Source organism: Ahaetulla prasina, chromosome 6 (assembly GCF_028640845.1).
Source record: "Ahaetulla prasina isolate Xishuangbanna chromosome 6, ASM2864084v1, whole genome shotgun sequence".
NCBI classification, from domain to species: domain Eukaryota; kingdom Metazoa; phylum Chordata; class Lepidosauria; order Squamata; family Colubridae; genus Ahaetulla; species Ahaetulla prasina.
In genome coordinates, this window is record NC_080544.1 from 46,523,837 (window position 1) to 46,545,823 (window position 21,987).

Below are 21,987 nucleotides of genomic sequence, written 5' to 3' on the forward strand. Positions count from 1 at the left end.
TAATTTCATGGATCCCATTTTTTTTTATAAAAACCAGTGTTAAGAGTGTCAACTTTTTAATTTTTTTATATAGGGGCTTTATTTAAGACCAAATTGCATCTAAGTTACAAACTGGCAAGTCCTCTGCACTTTCTTTTCACTGTTTAATCTTATTTTGATAGAGCGAGCTCTGTGACTTTACTAATTGCCCTTTTTTCTTTAGGAAATTCTCCAGTTTTTCTCATATACTGACCTTTCTCTCAAGATCAGAAAAGATGGAATGTACTAAGAAGGTGGCAATATCTAGCTGTACTTCCCTGATCTAAAACAACAACAATCCCCAGCAGTTGATATCTGATTGGTGCTTGGAAAAGAAACCACTAGAAGATCTCAGAGCTATTCACTTAACAGAGCCTTTGAAAAAACATCCTAAAAGAAGGCAGTGACAAACATGTAATCACCAGGAAGTGAAGATGACTTTATCTTCACCAGATACTACTTTTCTAAAGTAGTATCACCAACGTTTCTCCAAAGTGATACACTGGTATGATAATTTGGCATTGTTGGTTTTATATACTGGGCTACCATAGTGATATATTTGGGTTAGCAGCTGTTTGTTTGATTCATGTGCCCAACACATATACAACCTCTATTGGAAGTCCTTTTTCACAAATTCAGATTTGCTTGTAGACAAGTCCCACAGTTTATGACTATTTATTTATGTATTTTATCAATGTATGTGAATGCCCACTGTTTTGGGTAACTCTCAAGGACTAAATACCTCTAATCGAGATAAAAACTAAACTAAAATATGATTGATTAAAAATAAAACCAATAAAGTAAAAACACCGTGCCATAAACCAGATACAGTATTAATATTGGGCAAAAGGTTTATCTAACTTCCACATTTAAATGTTCTGGTCTTTTATACTGTGTTCCTACAAAGAATTTATTTGTTCTGACACATTATTTTTCTAATGAACTCATCACATTATCACTATTAGAAATATTCCAATACCTGATTTTGCAGTTAATTTACTAGAATAAACAACATAGAATAATTCCCACTACTGACTTTTTTCCTCGTTTTTATACTCTTAACTTCAAAAGTGCATACACAAGCTACCCTAAGAACCTTGTTCAATGTATTAAAGAAAACAGAACAATCAAGTGGAAAAACCATTCCAGGAAGCGTTAAGCGTTGAATAGTAGACAATGCAGCTTTGTGTCTGGAGAGGTTTTTTTAATCCTGCCCTCTTGACACTAAAAACTGGTCAGAAATGAAAGGAATGTTGCCCTTTTACTTCAAAGCAGCCTCCACCAGGGAGTTTTTACTATTCATGACATTTAATCACAGAGACTGGAGTTTTTCTGTTACATTAAGTCTGGCATGGCTTTGCCTTATGAATAGTACCGGGCTTTGGAAGTATCACATCAGAGATCTTTTAGGTTGGAATGTAAATACATGTAGAACATAAGGAAATAACCGTGGATATAAATCATACATAAATAGGAAGTGTTTATTACATTTATATCCAGTCTTTAATTCAGAAACTCAGCTAACAGTTGATATGGACAGCAGATATAAAAAGAAAGGTAATCTTTCTTTTCACTTTGGACAATTGTGCATATAGTACTATTTACTACTTTAAAAAAAAGGAATGGAAGAAAAAGGATAACAGAAAGGGAGAGAAATAAACAGGAATAAAAGTGACTGACTGGAAGTTCAGAATGAGTTGCAATTTAATTTTCTAATTAAAGGCCGCTTCACGATTTTCCTCCTTTTGCACTTAGATTTCTTTTATCAAGCTGGAAAATTAATTTCCTTTTCAATTTCATGTGAAAATACATGTGAAAAGATAATTGTTCTGTACAAATTTAAAATAAATGTAGAAAGATAATGGTGAAAGACAAGCAGGGATATTATATTCATGCATCTAGAACAAAATCCTGATTTCTCTATGCACTTGGGCACCAAATTTCTCCATGTATTTGTGTTTGCTGGCAGCATAATGATGATGCAGACCCTTTTTTTTTTGCAGAAAAATATGAAATGGTGAAGAACACTTACTGATATTTAAACAAAAGTTGTAGCCAAGTAATTACAGATGTTTTTGAAAGTGATGCCCTGGTATCTTTGGTCTTTAGAAGACAGTCTAGGTGCTCTCCAGGTGTATAAATATTGACTCAAAAAGTTCCTCAGTTTGCAGAGCAAATGCTAAGAATTCAGAGAGCTGAGAAGTGCCCATAATGGAGGATTTACGACAGGATACAAGTACTCCTCGAATTAAAACATTTTGTTTAGTGACCGTTTGAAGTTACGACAGCACTAAAAAAAGTGACTTATAATCATTTATGACTGTTGTAGCATCCCCAGGGTCACGTGATTTACATTCAGATGCTTGACAGCTGGTTCATATTTATGGCGGTTGCAGTGTCCCGGGGTCATGTGACCATCTTCTGTGACCTTCTGATAAGCGAAGTCAATGGGGAAGCCAGATTCTTTTAACAGCCGTGTGATTAATTTAACAACTTCAGTGATTCACTTAACATATGTGGCAAGAAAAGTAGTAAAAGGGGACAAAACTCACTTAACAAATTTCTCAATAACAAATACTGGGCTCAATTGTGGTCGTAATTCAAGGACTACTTGTGTGTAGTAATTCTTATTATTGCTATTACTTTTTTTTAAATAGATATATATAGAGATATATATTTTAGATATATTTCACTGTTATTTTTTGAAGGGAGTACTTCTGATTCACCATATAATTATAGATTATTCACCTCTATTAACTTTGCATTCACTGCACCAGGTTTCAAAATGGAAGAGCAGGCATGATATTCTGGTGAGCACTGCACACCAGAACAACTAGACACAAGAACAGTTTTTTCCCGAAGGCCATCACTCTGCTAAACAAATAATTCCCTCAACACTGTCAGACTATTTACTGAATCTGCACTACTATTAATCGTTTCATAGTTCCCATCACCAATCTCTTTCCACTTATGACTGTATGACTATAACTTGTTGCTGGCAATCCTTATGATTTATATTGATATATTGATCATCAATTGTGTTGTAAATGTTGTACCTTGATGAACGTATCTTTTCTTTTATGTACACTGAGAGCATATGCACCAAGACAAATTCCTTGTGTGTCCAATCACACTTGGCCAATAAAATTCTATTCTATTCTATTCTATTCTATTCTATTCTAATTGTTACAATCTGTCAGAAGATTTAACCAAGCACGTGCATTTATTTACAATATTTTGCAACTCCATCCCAAACCTCTGAATTCTAACGGAAGCCAAGATTCTTAAGCAAAGATGCATAAACTGAGTCTTAAGCTTCCATTTCTCTCTGTGTACACAAACATAAACACAGACGTATATATGGGGTGGGTGGATGGGTTAGGGGAAGTTGGGAAACTAATGATGGGATAATATTTTACAGCATTCCTATCCTACTTACTTGGAGGCTCGGAGCTCTCTTGACCTTTATCAGGTGTGCTTGGACTGTAACCTGAAAAATGCAAAAAAATCAAGAAGTGACAGAAGAGATCTGGACAAAAGCTTAGCATGGTTTCATGGGCTCCAGTTGTATTTAAATTGACTACAAACAGCACAATTATAGTAACAATTTTTCAAAGGGATCCATCAACCGAATCCAGCACTTTATAGAGAGGGGAGGTAGAGGTTTCTACTACCATATCAGCTAGACAAGTTAGAAAAGTAGTAAAAGGTTTAGTAAAAGGTGAGAGAAGCAAAACTGATTCCCAAACGCTGAATCCTATCAATAAATCACCGTCAGATAGAAGAAGTCAAAATATATGGGAAAAGTTTCTAGTTATTAAGAAGGTTAGCTTGGATATAATTCTCATCTTCACTGTTCATATACTTGTGTAAAATATGCAAAAAAATGCTATCCAACAGGCATTTAATTGTTTGATCAGTTTTCCAATTGAAAAAGAGAGTTATGAGCATTTTTCACACTTACAGCATCTCCATGGTCACGTGAACAAAATTCAGACCCTTGGCAACAGACTCATATTTATGACAGTTGCAGGGTCCCGAGGTCATGTGATCCTCTTTTGTGACTTTCTGACAAGCAAAGTCAATGGGGTAGTTAGGTTCACTTAACAACTGTGTCACTAATTTAACAACTATACCAATTAATTTAACAACTGTGGGAGAAAAGGTCATAAAATGGGGCAAAATTCACTTAACAAGTGTCTCATTTAGCAACAAAAATGTGGGGCTCTATTGTGTTCATAGGCTGAGGACTAGCTATAGTCCCTTTTATTTGATAAGTTATTTTCTTTTGAAGTTTTGTTAGGTATAAATTCCATCTAGAAGGAATCAGGAGGTCTCAAAACTGAAACATTAAATCTGTAATTTTAACCTGACATATAAAGTTGCTTTACAATAAAGCTTGATGGTTAACTAACAGTCACTTTGCAAATTCTCTATCAGAATTATTGCTAATGGTTAAACCAAAAGCCTTGACCGGCAAAGCACATGTTCTACTGCCAAGCTACCAACATTCCTCAGGAATACAAAGCCTTCTGGGATTAGCAATCTGTTCTGGGGCTTGCCAAGTGCTCAAACTGTGCATGTGCAGAAGGACCAGTCCTATTCCCCATACAATTGTTACCTGGGTCTTCTGATGGAAGCTGAGGTGTTAGTTCTTGTTCCTCTATTTCGAATGCTACAATTTCAGGCAGTAGTTGTGGTAGCGGAGGTGCAGCCTTTACAGGAGTTGTGGATTCTGGTGTTTCAAATGCTTCTTCAGAGTCTGAACTCCTGAGCACACAGAACAAAGGAGGGGGGGGGAAAAGCAAGGTATTACATGGTTTTTTTTTTCTCCCCTAAGAACAATTCAAACAAAAACAAACAACTTTTGCAAAGTTCGCAGAGCTCTCCTATCTAAGGAAGCAAGAATACCTCTGCTTTTTTTTCAGAGCTCCTGAGAAACTATTAGGCTTTTTTTTTTTTTTGCAGCATGATTTCTGGAGCAGAATATCATGTTTTCAACTTTATCTGGAAGAAATCTTGATACTAAAAGATTTCGAGACATCACAAAAGCAAACATGCAGGCAGGATAAAGTGAAAGGCGCTGAAAAAAAAGCCTGCCTTTGTAGCATAAAGGAGGCTTCAGCACAGACAAACAAAAAGCAATGTTAATGGAATCTGTTGATAGGATGTTGGAATTTTTTTTCTTGGCACAAGCATAAGCAAACCTAATAAGCAAAATCTTATGAGAGTCTCATAATGCTCTCAAGTCTGAAGAGATCTACCTTGATGTGCAGCTGAATGAGAGTTCCTACAAAACAAGAAAACACGGCCTTTAGGTGGACATTGGAGGCTGCCTCACCTTTCAGTCTAAAGTACTGTTAATGGAGAAAAGAGATTCATTTTTCACAGTTCACACAAAACACAGACATTCTCGGTATATGAAAAAGGCATCCTTTCTTCCTTCAGAATGGTTGGCTTTCAGTAAAGTCATTCATTCATTCATTCATTTTATATATCCTGATTGTCCAATTCATCACATATGACAGTTTTGACAACTTTACCACATCTATTGCCATAAAGTGATTTAGGCTACTTTAAAATAATATTTTAGACCATTTTCTGCATAAAGATCTTTGAACTTAATTCTTTAAAACTACTTCAAACAAATTAAGCAGATGCTGAAGAACAAGATAATCACAACCATAAATGAAGTATGCAAAAGTGGAAGTAGTTGTATAACTAAAGATGGAACACTTTATCCTCCATAAAACAATGTCCAAATGTTCTGGATTATAACTTTCCTCATTAGTGGGTGACAGCGATACTGGGAATTATGGGTTTTGGTCTAGTGGTTAAGGTGCTGGACTCAAAGAGGAAAGGTCTGAGTTCTACTCCTGCATTAGGTATAGAATCAATTGGGCCAGTCACTTTTACCACTAAGAAGACAGTAATAGCAAACCATTTCTGAAAATGCCTAAAAAAACTCCGTAAACTTGTCCATTCAGTCAAGAGAAATCAAAACTCACTTGAAGGTATCACAGTGTCTAGTACTTCTGTAGGATGCCAAATGGTGAAAGGTTACTTTAGTAAAAATGATGTTGAGAGTAAATAGTATACAATTAATTTTAAGATCCACAAAGATGAAGTTAAAGCAAATTATCATTTGAGGTTATGGATATCGTAGAGCTGAAAATAAACAAAGGTTTGTTTTTATGAATGAAATGGAAAAACACTAGTTACAGAGCTGAAGAAGCTTCTTGGATGAGAAGTGAAACATCTTCAAAGAAAAACCAGAAAGTCCAGTTGCCTCTTGAAAAATCACCTTTGGGACATCCATGACCTGGATGACAGAATCTCCATAGACTAGATACAATTATAAGTGTAAAAAGTACAATTGAAACAATGTAGCACTTTATTTTCTTCAATATTATTGGGTCAGAATTGAATTGATGAAATGGCTGAACTTTCTGTTCTTTTTTTCTTTTCTTGTTAACCAAATGACTTTACTGTATGATGGTTTCCTGACTTGCAATACCATAGTTCATAATATACAGGTAGTCCTTGACTTACGACCAGAGTTGAGCCTGAAGTTTCTATTGCTAAGTGAGACATTTGTTAAGTGAGTTTTGCCCCATTTTATGACCTTTCTTTCCATAGTTGTTAAATGAATTAAATGAAGTTGTTAATTTAACAACACAGTTGTTAAGTGAATCTGGCATCCCATTGGCTTTACTTGTCGGGAAGTTCACAAAAGATGATCACATGACCCCAGGACACTGCAACCGTCATAAATATGAACCAGTTGCCATATATCTGAATGTAAATCACATGACCATGGGGATGCTGCAACGGTCATAAGTGTGAAAAACAGTAATAAGTCACTTTTTTCAGTGCCGTTGTAACTAAATTAACTGTTGTAAGTCGAGGACTATCTCAAAGTTGTCATTATCTAATATGCCCAATGGATGAGGACAAAGCTTTCCACGATCTGAATGCCATTTCTCCTTAAGAATTAGTCTGCAAGCCATCCAGGCACAACAGTAAAGCATCCCCAGACATGGAGAACAAAACAGATCCTTGCAGACAACCAATTGTCAGATTTGCTATAAAGAATTCCTTTTCAGTGACTATGGGCAATTGCCTGAGCTGGTATTTCTACAAGAATCATTTAAGTAGGATTTTGGTGGGATGTCTAAAAAGGCAATAGATGACATTTTTTTGGTCTTCTTCCTGATTTTGAGGGATTTATTTTCTCTCGGTTATTTCTGCAGAATATCAGTGAGATTTTATCTGATTGACATTCAGCTATCTAGAACCAGCCATCCTTTCCAAAATTACTTGCTTTATTAAATCTGTGCAAAACCAAAAGATTTTTGGTAAATTCTTCCAATTTCCTTTTTTCCCTCATTTTGCTTACGTTTGTTTTAAGCAAAATTGCCAGCAGCTGATATAATTTTGCTGTTTTTAAAAACACATTTTTTAAAAATAATTTCTGGGTTCAGTCTATGTTTGTGCGGTGTGTAAATGGTGCAATATTTATTGCTATTGTTTCTACTAAGCTACACCCAATTCCTCCCAACTTCCCAATATAGTACAGCTCTGAATCAGCATAAATACATTCGTTCTGTTGAAGAAAAATAAAAATTACACTACTATACTGAAAGACCTTATTTGGACACATCAACCTTTGAAACTTTATGACCTCTTTGCTTAATCCCTTATCCTATTTAAATAAATATTTAATGTATTTTTTTAAAAAAAATCAACAACATACACTGTTATTGTCAATAAGAACTGTTATCAGAATAAAAGCACAACCTATTTTCTTTTACAAAGATTATCTTTGTTAGGGTTACATCATATATTACCTCACAGTAAACATATATCAGACAAGTCCTGTTTCAAACACTTGCTGAAAACATATGGTTCAAAGATGGCATTCTTATCTGATGTATTATTTCTTTACATTTTCCCCAGTCTTAATAAATAGCATTATCTTCTGCTTACTTATGCTACAGTCACTTTTTTCAGGATTATCTGGAAATTTTTAAATAGCAGAAAAAATAGAGAGGATAACTGAAGATGAATTTATCTCTCTTAACCAGTCACAATCCCATTGACCATAATTCCCCCTCCTAAAAAGGGATGCTGTGTCAGTTCCACGTTCCACAGAAATTAAGTACGATTGTGCTATTTCATTTCAGCTAAATCTGTGTTGTAAAAACTTCGAGCAACATTTGTTTTTGAATCACAAATGTTTACCTAGCTAATGACAATTTTTTTTTAAAAAAAGTTTAATTTAATCTTTCATACCAACCCTTCTGAGGCTGTAGTAGAACTATAGTTTCTTATCTATCTCCACACAACTTAAAATATCAAGATCAATAAAAATGGTGAGGTTGTTTTTTTGACTGGAATCTAGAAGGTACTGATAGCAGAATACATAATTTAGGAATGAAGATATGTAAATGGACTGGTTGTGTTAAGGAAGTCATTTCCTTAGCTGATGTGATATATCTATACATCAGTGTTTCTCACCATTGGCGACTTGAAGAGATGTGGACTTCAACTCCCAGAATTCTAGCTGGGGAATTCTGGGAGTTGAAATCTACACCTCTTCAAGTTGCCATGATTGAGAAACAATGATGTACAGTATATGCTATGGGACTGGTATTCCTGCCAGAACCTAGTTCCACCCATCACTTTGAACTGGGATGAGAAACCAACATGTAGCCAGTGAAATCCTGGAGTTTATGAAACTCATGCACTGTGTCATATATATCAACTGCATCTCTTGCTTATATCAGGATAGTTCCAAACAACTGTATTTTAAAATCTATCTCACATTTTGATTATGAGCCTAGGAATCACTGCAAAAACGTTCATCATTTTTATTGAAGAGATGGAACGGTGCCAGAAAATGAAACTTTTCCACACGAGAGCAACAGAGGTGGATGAAATTTTAGCATGGGTGGGAAGTCATTGCTTTTTAAATTGTTTTTGAATTGGATTTTTATCTTTGTAAGCCACCCAGAATCACTGAGGATGAGTTAGGTGGCCATACAAATTTTCATAAATAAACAAATGCCGAAATACCTGAATGAATGAACGAATGAATGAATAATGTGTGTATAGAATGCATGAGAAATCTTCAGAATAAGAATAAAAAACTGAACAAGTATACATTTGCCATCATTAAGCTATTAAGAGATGTTTCCATGATTGAAAACTAGACTTCTCAAATTAGTTTTAGTTAACTATCACAATATTTCTGCGTCGCCTGATCATCCTGTTCACTTGAAGACTTTTCTGTATGTTATTGATAAATGCTGGCAAACTGATACAGTACCCTATAGTTTATTACTGAAACTGCCTACTAATGATTCATTAGGATATCTTGCTGAAGCCCTATTTGGATATAGGAAAAACTAAAGCTGAGATGTTCTGAACCCAATTGATATATTCTACTATTAAGCTGTAGCTCTTTTTCCTCCTTTTGTTTCCTCCCAAGAATGGCCTTTTAGATCTAAAGTATTCCTCATAGCAACTGTACTACTATTAAAGCATCAGCCTATTAATCATAAAAACATTAAATTCAGATATCCTGAATTTAAAAATAATTCCAGGACATATAAGTATCGGTCTTCTTCACTGCACATTCTATTTGCGGTACTATTATGATTAAAGAATAAACTTTAAATATGCAATTTCCTGTACTTATCCAGGCCAGACAAGATGGACCAATTATATGTTGTTCTAGACCACTGAAGATTGATAAAATTTAAATAATATCTAACATTTTAAACGATGCAATTTTCATAACCACAAAGGAAAAAGCTCTGAAAGTAGAAAAATTAAAGAGAAAATCAAGTTATAGTAAAATAAATCAAAATAAAACATGCTTTCATGAATAATGTTAATTTAAAACTGAATTCAGTAGTAAATATCATACAAGGTCTTTTGAAAAGTTTTAACAATACTTGCTATGGTGCCTTATATAAAACTTTTGCCGTAAATCCTAATCCTCTTCTCTTAATCACATTTCCTTTTAAAGTATTTAGGTCAAGAATATTAGCATGAGCAGAGAGAGGGATTAAATTAGTACTGTGGTAAACGTTTACAAATGAAGCCGAGCAGTATATATAACAGAATGCTGTTTAACTGCAATGATATTGTCTTTCATAGTTAAATAGCATTGCTTATTTTATCAATGTAAAAGAAAAGAAAATGTATGCTAATATTACAGAATAATGTATTGCAATTCTACCTGCTAAACCTTCATGTATCTGACATAAATGAAAATTCTGGGTTCAATATATACTAGTCCCAGTGAACCAATTCTTTGAACCTTAAGCAGCAGTTCATAAATATTCTGAAGAAATCAATATGAATCTTAATTAAACAAAACCATTTACTATTATTATGCTATCAAAGAAATACACTGTAAAGTAACCATATTCATTTTTTTCTTTGCATACTCTGAATACAAAGAATATTATGAGTCCTTCTTTTAAAATCTCAATTTCCAAAAACTAACAATGAATTTTATTTATAAAGCATAGTCCTAATAAAATGTGTGCAAAAATAAAATAAAATAACAAAAGACACAATAGAGAAGGAAAAGTACACATCAACCTATTTCTCTGCCTTTATTTGACTCACCTATCATCAAGACTAATTGAATGCTGATTAACTTATAAAATTCTGCCCAGAATGCTTTCACCCAAAGAAAACAGTATTATAACATTCATCTTCATTAAACAAACTTTCCATCACTTGATAGGCTAAGGACACATCATCTTGCCTTACTGCCAACCTTTCCTTTTTAAAGTCACATGGCCAACCTTATTGTTTCTTGTAGGACACATCTTCTGAAGTCCCAATTTCAACATTAGGACACAACTGTTTTCATTTGAACATTTAAAAGATTCATTGTACTTGTTTATCAGTGACAAAAATAGGATAAGAAGGAAAATTCCTGGATAAAACACTCTAAGGTGTTCAAATGCCTATAGATTATAATTGTCCATAATGGAACTAATAGATTTATTAATTTATAATAATATTTATATTTATTAAGTTCATTTATACATCCCATTTTCCCAAACTATAAATCAGTCTATGCAGCAGTTAACGAAAGAATCAATAGCGTTAAAAGCACAGAATTAAAAACACGTAGAATAAATCTCAAACACCATAAAATCATCAAAAACATAAATACTTATCTCAAAAACCATTTTAAAGAATATTTTTAAGTGGACATCTTTGGGATATTTCAAATATGGCCTAAAGCATTGAAATCTTCAATAATGTCCCAGCAATGGAGTCGTATTCTTTAAAATGTTTGAATAGTATCTATTGATCTGAGGTTAAGGCTGATTCATCAAAAATTCATATTTGGGATGTATTGGACTCCGCAAAGAATGTATCTGAACGATGGACAACAGATTTTCTGGAGGTATAAAAACTTTGAGTTTCATTGATTCATATGATATGATTTAGTATCGTTTTGGAATATTGTAAATGTATATAAGCAGTTTTATGGGGAAAAATTCATAAAGTTCAAAGGAGGAGTACATAGCCTTAATAGACTGTGTCAACCTTCTAAACCCCTCAGTACAGCTCTCTTAAGTAATGGAATAATGGAGATCTTTATTATCATCAGTCTCACCACGCAGACTTTCCAATCCATTTTAAATAGTGCTTAGTCATAGACTTAAATCACTGTCACTTTAGATACCTACCACCCTAATTAGGTCTTCAGTACAGTAAACTGAAGAATTTTTGGGGCCCATGGGCTGAGAAAGGATATATAGGAGCAAATAATCAAGTGCACAATTAGAGGATATTCCACTAATGCAGCTTTGATTAGAATTTCAACATCATAATACATTTACCCACCAACAGATTCTGTATTGTTTCAGATTCAGAAAATGATTCTCAAAACTGACTCTGCAGTTGAAAGAAAGGAAGGGGGAAGCCAAATACTGCAATCTAACCAAATGGTGATCCATCTGTTACAAAAGAATCATTTCTGTCACATATCACAAGTATCAGTGCAAAATACCAGGTACAGAGTATGTTTGTAGTGTCTACAAATAAGCACAGCAAAATGCTGAAACAGATCTCCAAAGGTTATGGAGGTCATGAATGGCTGAGATGCTCTAAAAAGACTAAGCCTCGCATAAATATTGGAGTGTCCAAGAATCTAAAATCCTGGGACTTTCAGTTCTACTCCTAAGAACAGCTTCAAAACCTCAGGCAGCTAGATTTTTGGCTACATGGCATACAAGAGAACCCCACGCTAAAGTCTAAAATCTAAGCCTTTAGCTATATCTTAGACCTTTAGGAATAATGGTCATACTTCCCATCATACCTCATTCCAACTTTGCTCCTAAACCCAGAAATCCAGCGAGAACAGCTGAGCCCGAATAATCACTCAGTTCACCCAAACCACTTTTTTGTCACACAAACTAGATAGCTTTATCATTCTTAACTGCAAGCACATTCAAAAGCCTTTTTTCTACCACATTTGGCAACCCTGGCAGTGTACATTGACAACTTGATTTTCATCTCTACTTTTCTTTCCACTACAAACTCCCTTCCTCAGAGTCTGTCTGTTCGTCCCTGCAACCTCAGATATCCATGTATTCACCAGATAATACATGAAGTTTGAACAAAATCTGGAAAACCTGAAGCACAAAAGTAAGCAATGAAGAATATTACTAATGAATAGGAGAAAATAATGAAGAAAGATTAAGGGGTATTAACATGGTAGACTGTCTCTTGCTGTGCAAGACTATCAGTCCCTCACTACATATAAAATCATATTAACTTTATAGATTACACCTGCTTCTCATGAAGAAAATTATAGCCAGGGTCATGTAATATATCTTTGGTTATAAAGTGGCATGTTGAAAGAAATGGGCAAGATAAATGCAGAAAAATGGGAGGAGCATGAAATCACAAATCCTTAAAATTCCAAACAATAAGGTAAAGGTAAAGGTTCCCCTCGCACATACGTGCTAGTTGTTGCCGACTCTAGGGGGTGGTGCTCATCTCCGAAGAGCCAGCGCTGTCCAAAGACGTCTCCGTGGTCATGTGGCCGGCATGACTCAACGCCAAAGGCGCACGGAACGCTGTTACCTTCCCACCAAAGGTGGTCCCTATTTTTTCTACTTGCATTTTTACGTGCTTTCGAAACTGCTAGGTTGGCAGAAGCTGGGACAAGTAACGGGAGCTCACCCCGTTACACGGCAGCACTAGGGATTCGAACCGCTGAGCTGCCGACCTTTAAATCGACAAGCTCAACGTCCTAGCCCGAGCCACCGCTAATACATTTCTGCTGTATCAAGCATTTGACAAAGTTATAATTTATCACCAAATTTGGCTGGCAACCAGGGGAGTGAGTTCTGGAGGACAGGTGCATTTGATCATCATATGTAGAAGGAATGGAAGAACCTGGGGGTGGAATGAAAAGGAGGATCAGCCTACAATCTAAAGAAAGAAGGAAAGAAGCCCAAGAAAGAAGCCAAAAAAAACCCTGAGTCCAATTCCCCTTCAGTGCTGTCGACCTTTATCTAACTCTAAGTAGGTATTGACTGTTAGTTTAGAAGATTCCTGTGCATAGGCTTTCAGAAATAAATCAGCTTAATTGAACCTTCATTTGTGGACCTGATCTTCTGCACCTGATATCTATAATACACCAGGGTCTGGCATAATATTTCTATACATACCACAAAGTACTCCTACCCAATATGGTGTAAGACACAAGATACTTCTGCTACTATTTTTCTTGAGCCGTAGTATGATGTGCCATTTATAACTGAGAAACTGTGGCTAACATTGATGATTTTAAAGAAACTCATTTTGAAGATGCATGTCGAAGCAACATACAGTTAATAATATCCATATGTAAGAATCTGGCTAACATAACAAATTGTGGTTAAGTAACAGTAGACAGTTCTAAATTATGTGCAATAGAACACAAAAAGAAATAAAACTGGAAAAGTACATGAGTCCAAAGCATGATCCTCCTAAACCTTTTCTTAAAGATTTGCTGCAAATCCAACATAGTCAATCAAGCCTTAATCATCCTAGTTAATATATGTATGGATTTGTTGGGGTGTGTTTGTCTGTATCTTAATTTTATTATGCTGCTTACAATTGCAAGAAAAAGCAGGACATAACAGACAATTACAAAGTTTAATTATGGAGTAGGCCTATTGCCCAGTTCTGATCTATCTATTCTGTTTCCCACAGTACAGTGCACTGTTAACAGTAGATGCATCACAGAATTAGACTATAAATTTAAGCCTGTGTTTACTGAATTTTGTTATCAGTCATAAAATAAGAAAAACTGAGTATTTTCAGTCCTCTCACTGCTACTCAAATTGCATTAAAGTTGCCCTGCCCCTCAGCTCTAAAAAGACACAAAGGATAAATGTAATAAATTTTGTGACTTTATCTTCATTCATCATGCCAGAATCCATTTACTGAATAACAATCCTCCCATTTTCAACAGAAGTTACACCACTGCTTTCTCCCCTAAATACACTGACTAAGGTAAAGGTAAAGGTTCCCCTAGCACATATGTGCTAGTCGTTCCTGACTCTAGGGGGCGGTGCTCATCTCTGTTTCAAAACCGAAGAGCCAGCACTGTCCAAAGACGTCTCTGTGGTCATGTGGCCAGCATGACTCAACTCCAAAGGCACACAAAATGCTGTTACCTTCCCACCAAAGGTGACCCTATTTTTCTACTTGCATTTTTTACGTGCTTTCAAACTGCTAGGTTGGCAGAAGATGGGACAAATAACGGGAGCTCATCCCGTTACACAGCAGCACTAGGGATTCGAACCGCTGAACTGCCAACCTTTCAATTGACAAGCTCAACGCCTTTAGCCCCTGAGCCACCACATCCCCAACAATGACTAGTAGTATATAAATTAATGAATTAATAGATTATAGGATTTAAAATCCTAAACCATTCACTGTCTTCCCATAGGCAGTTGCCTAATGTCCTAACAGTCAGGTGAATAGTTTTCTATTTACAGAATAAGCGTTCTTAAGAATCCATTTCTTTGAAAGATCCTTCAGAGCATTTTTAAAACTACGAATAGATTTCTATAATAGCCCTTGAAAGACTTTCCCAATGACATCATTTATCCTTCGATTTGATTAATCACTGGAAAGTTCAAAACTCATTGTCTAAGCCCAGTTTCTCAACCTTAGTAACTATAAAATAGTATGTGGACTTCAACTCCCAGAATTCCCCAGCCAACATAAGAGGAATGTAAAAGGTAACCAAAGAAATGGGCAAACATAATAACAAAATTAAGGTTATTTTTCCTGCATCATCTAAAAGAACATGGCCACAGATGTAAGAGTCTTTTGATTTCTATACATGTGGGAGTCTCTTTGCCTCTAGCTGTTTTTCAGTTTTATTTTTCTTGGCTGCCACTGGCAGGTTACAACATTCTTCTATGTTATATTTTTATTGTAGTTTTAAGTTACCTGGCAAACCTTTTCATATTTGCTCAAGACAGACCCCATTTTGTCCAAGGGGATGTTACTTTAAGGTCAGACCTCCGATTAATGCTTAAAAACTCCTGCCTCCCACTGGTGAAAAGTGTCTGTTGTCTGGAGAGCACAAACCAAGTGCTGACAAAGACAAGATCACTGTATTGTCACACAAATATTACATCAAGTGATTTCCACCCCACCCCCGCCAATGCAATACATTGCAACATCCTACAGCAACTCTGCAAGTCTGTTTAGAGAGGCCATCATCCTCATCATCTGCATCATCCTCATCATCTGCATCATCCTCATCCTCATCCTCATCACTATCTTCATTGTTATTATCATCATCACTATGATTGCGATTCAACAAGAGAACAATTTCATTCTATGTCCATCTAGTTAGAGGAATGTTCTGTTCTTCCTAAGCATTGCTCTGTTAGTGTTTCTTGACTCCCGCTTTCCTTGGGGCTATGCAGTAGTATCTGAGACAGAACCCCTCCTTCTGAATTTCCCATTACTATCAGGTTAGATCTTTATAAGGCATATAAGCCAAAATACAAAACACAGCAAACTATCCAGGTATACTTAGCATTGTCACTCCATATGCTTCTTTGCACTTCTTTTTAAAATTGTTGTCATACTGAAACTAAATAATACAAGAATATCCTTTCTGTTGCCTGTCTCATAGTCCATTTAAAATAATAGCCAAGTGGTGTACCGGTTGTTCAAGCATTAAATCCAACATTACCCAACATTACAAGATCTAAAAGTTTCCATCTGATACAATCAGTCTTATGTACAGCATGTTAATTTTTAAAAGAGGTACTACTCTCTTGCTTGCATTCTTACTCATTATCCTTTCCTGCTTCTCAGACTAACCCTATGAACTATCCCTTATCCGTTCCAGCCCTGATCTTTCATTTTACCACTGTAAGTATTATTACTATTTGGATTCAACAGCTGTATCTCTAAAGCCCAGATCATACTCCATGGGACATCGTATTTCTTCAATCAATCAAAGATTATCTTTTAAATAATCTATCTAAAGAAATACTAAAAAGGGTATGAAAAATACAAAACTCAATTTATAATTACTTAATTACTTGTAATTACTTAAATATTTACACAAAACATTTAGGCATTTCATTTTTAAAAATTACATATTTTCTTAGTCTTTTATGATCTCCCTTAATCATTTTATGTTAACTCTACTGGAAAGCCAGCAATTCTGTGTTGTTTTCTCACCATTTTAATGGAACATTGTATGTGCATTCCATTTCCTTTTCAAACGTGGAGCTCTAACAGATGTCTCTTGATCTTTTAATGCTAAAATAAATTATATTTCTGGAAATCAGAAACTGGAAAAATCTTTCTTCTTCTCTTTTTTGGAGATCTTCTGGGTAATGACAGTGTTTTGTACAGAAACTAAAAGGAAAACCTTTTAAAAATGGTTTCTAGAGGCATTCATCCTAGAAAGTCAGTTAATATATGGGAGTTTCCTGTATCAGCTTTCTCCACTGCCAGCTACACTGAATTATCTTTGCCAGAGTAGAAGCCAAGCAATTTGTTTATTCTAGATAAGCAGAACCAGTTACTTAAAAGCAGTCTTTTTCCCATTTGTCTGTTAATTCTTAGTGCCTAGCTTGTACCTGACACTCTTATTATAATATTAGTATGCTATTGTACAATTGAGATTAACAATCAAAATGTGCAAAGCTTGTGATTTTGCTTTTTCTGGGGAAAAGAAAAGACTCTCTAGAAATAAATCAAATGTTACTGAGATAAGAAAGGAGAGGTCTATTTTATTGCAATACAGTTACCCTAGGAAGAGCATTAGTTTTCTTCAATCCTACAGAACGTAATCTCTGGGGGAAATTGAGTTTTCATTTTAACTATTCCAATATGATTCAGAATCTTACTACTTCTCCAGGGAATGGAAACCGGACTAAATTGCAATAAGTTGCTTCCCAAACTTCAGATTTTAGTCTGGTAATTTCCAAAATGTAAGAAAATGATTTAGCGCCATATTTTATTTATTTATTTATTTTATTTATTTATTTTGTCACAACAATATATATAAGCATCACACAAAAAGATTATATAGTATATAAACATATATATGAGGAAATATTAGGAGGTATAAGCATATATATATATAAGAAGAAGAAAAAAGAAAAACAATAGGACAGGAACGGTAAGCACGTTTGTGCTCTTATGCACGTCCCTTATGGTCCTTTTAGGAATGGGGTGAGGTCAATAGTAGAAAGTTTTTGGTTAAAGCTTTTGGGATTATGGGAAAAGACCACAGAGTCAGGTAAAGTCATATGTCTCCAAAACAAGTTTTTTGTAACTAAAGTTGCTCAGCATCAATTGCTACCATACTATACTGCACTTTTATGTGCAGTACTATACAAAGCTATTGTTCTTTTTTAAAAAATAAGAGTTTGCTGTCTACCCTTAACAGCTAGATTATCACAGCAAAGCTGCCATATGCCAAGCCATAAATCAGGGTTTATACACTACAATGTTTGGATTTTTCCACTGTGGTGAGCCAGAGGGAAAACAAGGTTGGTGTGACATGTGAAATCAACTTCTATATTTGGTGAGCCAGAGTTTAGTTTGAAAAAGATTTAAATCATTGGATATAAACCTTGAATGGGATTTTATATTACTGGCACATATAGATGCAGAATGTCATTAGAAATTTACTTACCACTTTACTTATGCAATAGGTAAAGGTAAAAGTTCCCCTCACACATACATGCTCGTCGTTCCCACTCTAGGGGCGATGCTCATCTTTGTTTCAAAACCGAAGAGCCAGCACTGTCCAAAGACGTCTCCATGGTCATGTGGCTGGCATGACTAAACACCAAAGGTGCAAGGAACGCTGCTACCTTCCCACCACAGGTGGTCCCTATTTTTCTACTTGCATTTTTTATGTGCTTTCGAACTGCTAGGTTGGCAGAAGCTGGGACAAATAACGGGAGCTCACCCCGTTACACGGCACTAGGGGATTCGAACCGCTGAACTGCCGACCTTTCAATCGACAAACTCAGCTTCTTAGCCACTGAGCCACTGTGTCCCTCCCACTTACCTAATAGGACAAGATAAGCAAACCTGGTAGTATTTTCTAATCTTTGTAATTTTAATAAAACATTAAAACTGGAAAACCCCAAGCAATCTAAGTGGAAATATGATCACTATGATAAAGACATATGAAACATTTTAAAGGTAGAACTAAATGTATTTTTATAATATTCTTCTAATGGCACATTACAGAATGGATGGCTGGAAAAGCAGCAGTCTCCCTTTTTAAAGGTCAGCATATGGCCCCCAACACTCTGGGCCCCCATTTTACCGATTCTGGGAGGATGGAAGGCTGAGTCAATATTTATGATTCTCTGTTAAGATGAAATACATTTTCAAAAATGAGTTCCTCTCTCTTCCACATACACTAATGGATTATCAAAGAAATTAACTCAAAAATTCTCACTTAAGGCCCAAGGGACCAGGCTCAAATTGACCTACTTTGAATACATTATGAAAAGATCCAGTTCTCTGGAAAAGATTGTAATATTGAGAAATGTGGAAGAAAGAAAAGAGAATTAGCAGCAGCAAGGAGGATGGACTCAGTTACAGTGGTGATGAGGGCACTGTTGGAAGACTTGAAAGAACAGGTCAGGGAGATTATTATGGGGGGGGATCTGTTTTTGTGATTGCTAGGAATTGAAAACAACTTGATGGCACATAATCAATCAATAAATGTTTTATTAAGTAGAATGAGACACAGTGCACATTCCTTATTTCAGATAGTTTGATTTGATTCTCCCTGCTTCTGAAACATTCAAAGTAATACCCCTAACAGAGCAATTTTAGAAAAATAGTAAAATTTAAACCAGTAGATTCTTGATGCAGTTCATTCATAAACCCATTTCCATGGAGAGTATAAATAATGAAGACAAGGAGGCGTCCAGAATTACCCTTAGCCCAGCACTTAATTATTTTTAAATTAGCATTTTAAAGACAAGACAAAAATCCTAGTCACACAGGTTCTTGAGATGAGCCAAAGTGATGTGGCAATGCAGAAGAAAGCAATTGTAGAATCTGTCAGGTGAGGAGGAGCAGCTTCCACTGCTGGACATATTGTCCATCCTTGGTCAGGTGAAAAGAATACTTAGCACTGAAGGAAGGGAGATTGCTGCATCTGTGGCATGGAAGAAGTAACCACCTGAGTGTTTGCCCTCTTTAATACACATTGTGTCTACATTTGCACAAGTTTACATAATTTGGATTCCTTTATGTACATCTGCTCTATGAAAAAAGAATTAACTACAGCCAATGCAATGCAATGCACACTTTTATGTTTTAATGAAACACCTTTATGCTCTACTCAGTAACTCTCCTATTCAAGGCTGCTAATTTTTTCATCGCCAGTATATGACACTGCCGTAAGGAAAACCAGAGATGTAGAAACCTTCATCTACAGACACTCATCTTGATGATAGTATGGCAGCAACTGCAACAATGGACACTGAATAATCGTCTCTAAGTTAGCTATGCAGCACATCTGGAGAACTCTCTCAAGAGATGAGAGGAAACAAGCAAGTTATATTTAGAGTACAGGCCTGTGTCCAAGGCAAGAAAACACTCATCAGAAAGACACTTAAATCTGCTTAACTCCTTCTTCCCTGTATTTTCATAAGGCCTGTAATCAAGGACAACTGGTTCATAACTTCATTGTGAAAAAAGGAAAGAACAAATTTGCAATTCTGAGTTTCTTTTTTACTGCCTCTTAGGTCTTTTATTTCCCAACCTATTCCTAAAAGATGAAAATTTTGAATGTGTGTGTCTGTGTGTGTGTGTAAAAGAGAGGGAGGGAGGGAGAGAAAGAAAGAGGGAGGGAGGGAGGGAGGGAGAGAGGGAGGGAAGAAGGAAGAGAAAATCAATTTACTTCCTCCTTTGGACACTTGCTAATAGTGGTTCAGCAAATCTTAGATTTCACAATTGAATTTATGAGAGAACCAACAGCACTGTGCAGCCAGACTTATACCTACTTACTTACATTACTTTGACTATGGAAAAGGGTTCCTCAACTATTCTCATTTATATGTTCGGAGATCATCCATTGCGGAAGACATTAGCTGAGCTGCAATCCCTCATTGCATGAAGAACTCTAAGAATGGATCACCATCCTCTAGGGATCTTGATAACCTTGATCCTGTCAGTTTTAAAGGCTTAGTGGTTCCCTTGGACTTTGGGGATAGGATGCTAGACAGGTTTCCTATGTGTATGTACTTTACAATTCATTTACATATTGTTCTAGAATAACAAAAATTACTCTATATAAGGTATCATTTTTACTAACCCAGATGAAAGCCAACAAGCAAAATATTTCTTTAAACCTCTTGATTTCTAAACCACTTGTCTTTACCATTAGCTGTTACAGAAGTTTGAAAGTTTCTTATAATAGGGGACAGCTCCAATTTTGGATTTTAATTTACTTTTTTTAGAAGATAATAGTAAAAGATATTACTTGTTTTCATGGGTTGCAAAGGAGTTCCTCATCATACATAATCTATAGAATACATAAGTCTTGTCTATGTATGCCTATATTTGATTCTTTTTACAAACAGCAAAATTAATATCCTCAGTAACAAAATTGCATTTACTGTTATTGCTTAATAACTCCTATAATTCAGAATAGCTCTTATAATCCAAAAAGTAAAAATTATAATTCAGAAGGTAAAAATTATGATATTAGATTCTGACTTGTGGAACTTGGAAGTTTTTAAGAAGAGACTGGACAACCATTTGTCTGAAATGATATAGGGTCTCCTACTTGGGGGTTCGTACTAGAAGACCTCCAACGACACTTCCAGCTCTATTCTGATTGATTGATTGATTGATTGATTGATTGATTGAACCGAAGCACAGCCAAAATGTATCTGAAAATATTGCAATTAATTTTTTTAAATCTTTCAAATCAACAACAATATTATGTCATTGTTTATGTAGATCAAACTGGAGTACTCTGAAAAATGTGTACACAGTGGCTAAGAACATTCAATAGTAGCTTAAGTAGAGTTATCTATGATTGATTATTTATATAGCTTATCTATCTTTGGATGCCTGTAATATTACCTCACAAGGCCTATGTTTATCCAGCTAGGCAGGTGAAGCACAAGAATTAAAAAATTTATATGGCATTCAATCTTCAGTAGTTCTGGATTATTAAAAAAATGAAACAAAGAACTATATAATAAGCAATTTAGACAACATGAAACTAAAATGCAAAATGTATACCTAAACTGGAGGAAAGAATGGAGCATTATGGAGTTTTGAAGTTCTTTCCTGTCACAGGTACGTTCTTAGATAAACTTAAGCAAGTTTACTTGTCACTGGGCAAGAGAATTTTAGGTTGTTTTGGTCGACAGTATTCTTAAGAAGGGCTTAATGCCTCAATAT

At 35.4% G+C, this 21,987-nt stretch overlaps 1 protein-coding gene across 9 annotated transcripts in view; it reads right to left on the reverse strand.

Annotated features, from left to right (window-relative positions):
* The window catches only part of TACC2 (transforming acidic coiled-coil containing protein 2), a 184,259-nt gene that overhangs the window by 47,908 nt on the left and 114,364 nt on the right, over positions 1 to 21,987 (reverse strand). For all 9 annotated transcript variants that reach the window (XM_058187263.1, XM_058187269.1, XM_058187268.1 and 6 more), the window contains 2 exons: positions 4,640 to 4,788; positions 3,458 to 3,508 (listed from right to left, as the gene is read on the reverse strand). In XM_058187263.1, the coding sequence (XP_058043246.1) occupies positions 3,458 to 3,508; positions 4,640 to 4,788 (200 nt within the window). The remainder of the gene's footprint in view (positions 1 to 3,457; positions 3,509 to 4,639; positions 4,789 to 21,987) is intronic.